Raw genomic sequence first — 7,583 nt, forward strand, 5'->3', positions numbered from 1 at the left:
CCCTGCTTGTGTTCCCTCTCGCTATGTATCTATCTGTCAAATAAATAAATAAAATCTTTAAAAATAATAATAATAATAATGGTGTTTCTTTCTTTGTATGTAACAAGGTTTGGGTTCAGTTCTGCAGGCCTTAGAGTCCTTTATTTTCAAATGCTTGGAACAGAAAAAAATCGTCATATTTGCCTGCCTGGATCTTTTCTTTGATTTCTTTAAGTTCCGAGCTCCTTTTCTGATGAATGAGTAGATAGAAATGGGTATGGAAGACTATGGGAAACGTTTAACAAGAATAAATGTGAAGAAGGTTTGAGAAAAAACCGATTAGAGTAGAAAACCCAACTAGACTGGCATTAGCCAAAGTCAGATTTAAATCCTGATTTAGCCACTTACTGATGGTCAGGTCATTTAAACTCCCTGAGTCTCAGTTTGCTCATCTATAAAATGGGGATAATCATGTTTTCTACTAACCACACCCCAAGGGTTGTGTAGATTAAATAAAACAATAGGCTGTGGCTCCTGGCACATTGTTGGTAAACAACATTTGTTTAAATACAAAACCTCCTTGGCCCGTAATAATCCTTCTCTTCCGTCTGATACACCTGGACCATGTTCATGAAAAACCCTGGTGGGGGTCGGGAAACGGATGACTTAGGAACCCATGAGCCGCTGTCTGCTGGCGGGGAAGTGGCATGTAGCTTGAAGTCTGGGGTGCTGCGGATGCTGGGAGTGCCCTCAGGAGCCTGCGGATGGGGACAGTCAGTCAGTCCCGGGCGCGGCCTCTACCTAGACCTGGCTCTGGCGAGCCCGCACTGCCTCCCTCCTCCCGCCCGCGCGCCAGTGAGCGCTGTTCAGCAGCGTCTCGGAGGACACCAGATACAAGCCCTCCTTTTAAACGACTGCGAAACTTGACCTTGAGAAAGCAGGTGACTTCAGTCAAGGTCATCGGCGTCTGAGGGCCAAGTCCCTCGTGGCCTTCCACTGCACAGCCGCTGCGGAGTGGCCTCTCACTCCCTGGGGTCTCTCCCAGCACAGAAGGCGGCCTCCCCCCCCCCCCCCCAGCCGGCCCCCCCCCCCCCCCCCCCAACCCGCCCCTCGGCCGGGAGACCCAGGACCGCCGAGGGCGCAGGTGGAGGGCGCGGGCGCGTGCGCAGCAGCTTTTGGCGCGCGCCGGAGGGCCGGGGTTTTCCCCCTCCTGGCCCCCCGGTCTCTCCCACCGCCCTCCCATCCTGCGCCCGAAGCTTCGCCGCCCCGCAGCGCTTCGGCCCGGGGCTGTTCCCGGGGCGGGAGGGCGCCGCACGCCAGGGGCGCGCAGGAACCGAACTGCGGAGGAGAAAGAAGAGAGTGGGGTGGGAGGCGAGAGGAAAGGGAGGAGAGGGAGAAGACTAGGAAAGAGCGGGCCGAGGGGCCGAGGAGGAAGGCTCGGGCGCGGAGCTCCCCGGCCGCCTCCTCGAAGGCTAGCCGGCTGCCGGGGCTCCCCGGCTCCGCCGATTCCCGGGGCGGGCCCAGGCCGAAGCGCGGCGCCGACGGAAGGTCAGGCGCGGTCAAGCAGCCGCGGGGTTCCAGGAGCTCGCGGCCACGCCCGGGGTAGATGGCCCTCAGTGGGCTGCGAGCCGGGCCCTGCTGCGCCCGCGCGGACGCGCCCCTTCCCCACCGGCCCCCGGCCCTCCAGCACGCGCTGACCAGCCAAGCCCTCGCCACACATTCCAACTCACCGGCCTTGATTCTGCGCGTGTCCGGGCCAATCTCTGCCTACGACCACCTCTGCTCACCGTCCCCCAAAGCCTTTTCATCCCCACCCAGCCCCTTACTAGCAGCTTCTAGCCGGAGTTCCAGACCAGGGTACTTACACACCTCCTGGCCCTGCCTGCAGCCTCTCATCAGACCGACGGGTCGACAGCCGCTGCGGTTGCCCAGAGATGACACGGGTCTCCTACTTTGTGCCTGCTGAAGACTCTCTTGCACTCTGGGCACAGGAAACGGACGACTCAAAACCTCGGAACTGCATCTTTAATGCTTTGACAACTTCTGCCGAAGACTGTGGCAAAGGGCATATCCTACTGTGATTCGGGTTTCTTTTTAAAAAATATACTTTGGGGGGGCAACTAAAGAGTAGTTACTATTTTCAAGTAAGTCTGTGTATAGCCCCCAAACTTACTCTCATACGAGGTCATTCAACCGCCAGAACATCTCCGTTGCCTGTGTGTGCGGAACTCACTCTATTATTTGTCCACACCAAGCCCTCACCCCACAAAGGCATAGCTGTCTGAGACACACAGTTCACACCTGCCCATCTCTCACCTTTGGGGCGACTTGTGTCAATCTCCTTCTGGACGCGCTCCCCAGAGAATAACAGGATGGTGGGGGAGGGAGGAAATTTAAAGAGTAAATATAGGTCATCGGGAGGAAGGAAAGACACGCTTTCTCTTGAAACTCAGGAGTATTCTGTTTCCCTCCCGGCCTGAAGAGCGTCCGTGTCTTATCTTTGCCGGATACTGACACCAAATTTAAGCACCTTTCCCTCAAAAGTGATGTAACCCTAAAGAGCTATAAACGGCAATGATCTCTTCAAGTGCGAATTTTTAACCCAAGCTCATTACCGAATCTGCACTGTAGTGTATTGGGGATGCAAAAAAGCATCATGTAGCTAAAATGCTGGGAAGTACACATGCTGCAAAGCCCTTTCCCACACACATGCTGAGCTGAAAACTATGAAGAGTGTGTGTATTTCGTACTGCGGTGCACAACAAGAACCACCAAAAAGAAAGCAACAGGGGAAAATGCTGTTTATTTTAGTGACACCAAAAACACCAATTTACTAAACTAAAATCACAGTTCTTTAAACTTACTTAATGGTTCAGGTTGTGTCTTTGGTGTTAAGCTAAACCTTTGGTAAGAATTATGGAAGACAGTAAAGTATGTTACTTGAGCAAATTTTTTATTTAAAAATAAATAACATAAATAAGTAACAAATGTTTTCATACCACAATATTTGTGTTTCCTAGCTTGGTTCCTTCTATTACATAAAACAATCCATCACTTATTTTTTAAGAGAATTTAATGTCGTCAGTTCAGGAGCATGACTACGGTAATTCCCATATAGTCCTTTAAACAAACACGTATCTTTTCTAATCTGATTCCACTCACAAGTAACAGAATATTTAAAGAGCAAATTGAAATATTTTTTTCCCTCCTTTCTGGTGTAAAATTTAACAAACTCCAATTAAATTCAGTATTAACCGTCCAGGGAAATGACCGCGCAATTTCCAGAAACTCTCCCAAAGATGACTTCTGATTTCTCGCCTGCCTTTAGTTCTCTAACTGTACCATCTTTTTCTTTTTAATTCCTCCATAGAAATCGAATCAAATAGAATACGGTGAAGGAAAAAAAATATTTCTAGTGATTTTAATTAATTGATTATATCAGTGAAAAGAATTAGCAGTGAGGAAGCCGCGAAACTATAAAGGTTTAAAAAAAAGCATTTTGTTCTTATCTTTGAGCCTTCCTAGAAAACAGAAAACTGCGCGATTTACCGAACTGCGTTATCTTGGATTTCCCCCCTGCCCACACTCCCACGTTTAGATTTCGACTCGACTATTAAATATCGTGTTCCACAAAAGCGCAGGAATGGGTGGATACATCTGCAGAGATAAGAAACGCGAATTCTCGGACACCGTGTGTGGGTGGGTAAGCCTCCCGGTTGCTGGAGGATGCTTCGAGGACTAGGCTTGGGAGGAAAGGGGTTAAGTCAGACCCTGACTTTCTCCGCACAACGTGCCCAGTTTTGTCTGTTAAAGTCAACGTCGCCCAGCTGGAACCAGCCAATAGGCGGCCTGGAGGGCCCCCGGACAACCCAGTGAAGGGGCGTGGCCTGAAGCTGTCACTCAGGGGTGAGGAATGACACCCGCGAGGGAGGGGGGATACGGTGGAACGCCGGGGAAGGAAAGAGAGAAGAAACAGATAAAACCAGAGCAGGGGGTAAAAAGGTGCCCCGCGCCTCTCGGAATCCAGAGGTCGCCGCCGTCGCCGCCGCCGCCGCCGCCGCCGCCGCCGCCGCTGGGGGTGGGCTCCGGAAGAGCCGGACCAACTGGGAGGGAAAGGAAGAACCAGGAGCGAAATCGGGCAGCCAGGGAAGAGACCGAGGCGTAAAGAAAAAGTGACTCCGGCCGTGCGCCCCGGAGGCGCTCAGGAGGGGACTGCAGCCGCGGTGGGGGCCCTGCCGATCCGCCCCCAACATCCTCCGAGGGGGCAGACCCCTGCCCGTCCCTAAGGGCGCGAGGCGATGAGATAATCCAGCTGAGCTGCGAAAGGAGAGCGTCTGGCTCTGGATTCGGGGGGAGGGGGTCTCTGGGAGGGCTGGGCCTCGGAAGTAGGGGTGAGGGTCGGCGCTGATCCCGGGCCAGAGGGGGGCGGGGGCTGCTGGGCCGCGTAGGAGTGGGCTGCAGGGGCCTCGCGCGCCCGGCTCACTCGCACTGCGGCGGCCCGCGCGCTGCGTCCAGCTCGGAGCTGCCCTGCGCCCCAGCCGCCCGGCCCGTCGGCTGCCCTGGCCCACGGCGCAGATGGCTGTGCGCGGCGCCAACACCTTGACGCCCTTCTCCATCCAGGCAATCCTCAACAAGAAAGAAGAGCGCGGCGGGCTGCCCGCGCCAGAGGGGCGCCCGGTACCCGGGGGCACCGCGGTGGCAGTGTCTGAGGCGCCCGCTGTCTGCTGCTGGCGACTCTTCGGGGAGACAGACGCGGGCGCTCTGGGGGGCGCGGAGGACTCTCTGCTGGCGTCGCCTGCCGGGACCAGAACGGCTGCGGGGCGGACCGCGGAGAGCCTGGTTTGTTGGGACTCGGACTCGGCGCTGAGCGAGGAGAACGAGGGCGGGCGGCGCTGTGCGGACGCGCCGGGAGCCAGCGGGGCCGGCCGTGCAGGGGGGACGCTGGGCCTCGGCCAGCCGGTCTGCGAGCTGCCCGCCGCCAAGGACCTGGAGGAGGAAGCCGCAGGCCGGAGCGACAGCGAGATGTCGGCCAGCGTCTCAGGTCTGCCGAGGCTTGGCGGGGAAGGGGGCCGGGCTGAGGGGCTGGGCAAGGAGGGCAAACATGCCGAGTGGGGTGGGCCTGCTGTGAGTACCCTGCGCCGTGGGGCCCCGTGGCTGGCCGGGACCCTAAGCTCTTCGCGCTGGCGCAGGCGGCTCTAATCCTCCGGGAACTGAGCCCGAGAGAGAACCAAGAAACTCCTCAGAACCCTGCGTCCTGGGGTGAGGCCTGACACGTCCTGGGGCAATTGTGCCCTAGACTGGGCTAAGAGAAAACCACTGCACCCTGGCTTTAAGCCCATCGCCAGTGCTTCGGCCCTGTCTGTGTTCAAATCCCTCAAATCATCGACAGGGAAGAGCCAGGGGCCCAGAGACCTCGAGTGGCCAGTGCCCTGGCCCCTGGCCCACAGAACAGAAACGCTCCCAGCTCGAGGTCCCAAGGCTTCGAGGTCCCAAGGCTCCGAGGTCTCCGCTCAAGGATTGGTGGTGAGGGATACCTCTAAGTGATACGGAGGCGTGCATCTGCCAAGCCTGGGCTTTGGGGGGAGGGCTTATTTAGCTTTCCCAGACCTCAGGGTCAGGGGAGCTGGGATGGGCTGAGGACCCAAGACCTGGCGGCACACCCTGCAGCCGGCTGAAGGCAGAGGGGCTTGATGTGGGTCATCCCACAAGTAGCAGGGAGAGGAACATCCTCTGCCAGGGCTGGCAGGTCACTGGGTAGGAAAGACCCCCACCCCCACGCCCACCCCCCTGTCGGCTGGTCGCTGCTGTAGGCCTCACGCTGGCTACAAGTAAATAGTATTTGCCGGAGCCCAGAGCTCTGAACCTCTCTGCTAGGGTCCTGTGGGGAGATCCAGGAAGAGGCTGAGGAGCTGGCGTCAGATTAGGGTTCAAAGACTCGAAGCAGGGGCACCTCCCTCTCTTCACCCTCAATCCTTAGCCCGCTTCTCATTTCCTTGCAAAGAGAGAGAGAGAGAAGCCCACCAAGGCTTTGGAGCAGACTATTGCCATAGACCTCACACAATTCCGGGTGGTTGGGGAATGGGGGTAAGACTCCGAATACATCTGTCTGAGGATTCGGCCCCCCACCTTCCCGTTATACGCAGTCGACACGTGTGTGCTGCGACAATGAGCGTGTATGAGTGTGAGTGTGCCAGAGGCCGGTAAACCCAGGGAGGGAGCAATGTAGAACCCCAGGGCTCAGCGCTGAGAACTGAGAAGGCTTGTGAGGATGCTCAGGCCCGGTGCCCCCACATTACTGAGGGGAGCCTGGGGCCCAGTGAGGGCAGGGAGCTGGATCTTGGCCACCCAGCATTGATACAGCGGCTGAGTCCCCTTCCCGAGCGGGGCAGGCCTAGATGCAAGAAGCTAGTGGAACAGGGTTCCGAGACTGATGTCCAGGACCCGCGGCTTACAGACCCTCCCCAAGCGCTCTGCTGGGATCGAAGTGTATTTCCGTACCCCACCCCCACCCCCCGCAGTTGAGGCCAGACCTCGCTTCTCTGCGACGCTGACAGTCTGTTGTTTCTGTCCCAATGGGGTCCGCAGGCGACCGCAGCCCTAGGGCCGAAGACGACGCTGTTGGCCCGGGAAGTGCACGCGTGCCGGCGCTGTGCAGCGGAACCAGCGGCGGCGGCGGACCGGCGGGCGGCGCGGAGGAGGAGGAGGAGCCCGCCGCGCCCAAGCCGCGCAAGAAGCGCTCGCGGGCCGCCTTCTCCCACGCGCAGGTCTTCGAGCTGGAGCGCCGCTTCAACCACCAGCGCTACCTGTCCGGGCCGGAGCGCGCCGACCTGGCCGCGTCGCTGAAGCTCACCGAGACGCAGGTGAAGATCTGGTTCCAGAACCGTCGCTACAAGACCAAACGCCGGCAGATGGCCGCCGACCTGCTGGCGTCAGCGCCCGCCGCCAAGAAGGTGGCGGTGAAAGTGCTGGTGCGCGACGACCAGAGACAGTACTTGCCCGGCGAGGTGCTGCGGCCACCCTCGCTGCTGCCACTGCAGCCCTCCTACTATTACCCTTACTACTGCCTCCCCGGCTGGGCCCTGTCCACGTGTGCAGCCGCCGCGGGCACCCAGTGAGCCGGCCCGGGGCGAGGCAGCAGACGATCCCCGCGCCCCAGCTCCGGACGGCCGCAGACCGCTGTGCAGGTTGTGCTCCGTACGAGGGCGCCCCGCCGAGGGGGCAAGTGGAGGACGAAATCCAGCCCGGGCTCAAAATCCAAGAGCGCGCCCGGGCAGCGGGACTGAGTCTGTCCAGAGAGGGCGCCTTTTTCTCATTTGAATGGAGGCACCCTACGGCCTAGGGGCCTTGCTCCCCAGTTGCCTGCCTGGAAGCTCTTGGACATTATTTATTATCACAACAAAGTTGGATTTGGATTGTATTTGCCAGGAGACGGCGTTTCCCTGGAGCGCAGAGAACTCCTGGATCCACGTAGCCTGAATCCCCAGAATTTCGGGCTGGCTGGGAGCTTTGTGCACTAGGCCACAATAGTTCATGGTATCCATGCTACCAATCTATGTTTATCTACATATCTATTTTTTTGGAAATTGCATTTGTAACAAAGGGGT

The 7,583-nt window shown here is 57.8% G+C and overlaps 1 protein-coding gene across 1 annotated transcript; it reads left to right on the forward strand.

Moving 5' to 3' along the window:
* The first annotated feature begins 4,554 nt into the window (after nt 1–4,554).
* On the forward strand, nt 4,555–7,094 carry NKX3-2 (NK3 homeobox 2). Its single transcript, XM_021679380.1, has 2 exons — nt 4,555–5,020; nt 6,565–7,094. Exons 1-2 carry the CDS (start codon nt 4,555–4,557, stop codon nt 7,092–7,094), a joined length of 996 nt encoding a protein of 331 aa, XP_021535055.1.
* The last annotated feature ends 489 nt before the right edge of the window (nt 7,095–7,583 follow it).

Source organism: Neomonachus schauinslandi, chromosome 2, assembly GCF_002201575.2.
Source record: "Neomonachus schauinslandi chromosome 2, ASM220157v2, whole genome shotgun sequence".
NCBI lineage: Eukaryota > Metazoa > Chordata > Mammalia > Carnivora > Phocidae > Neomonachus > Neomonachus schauinslandi.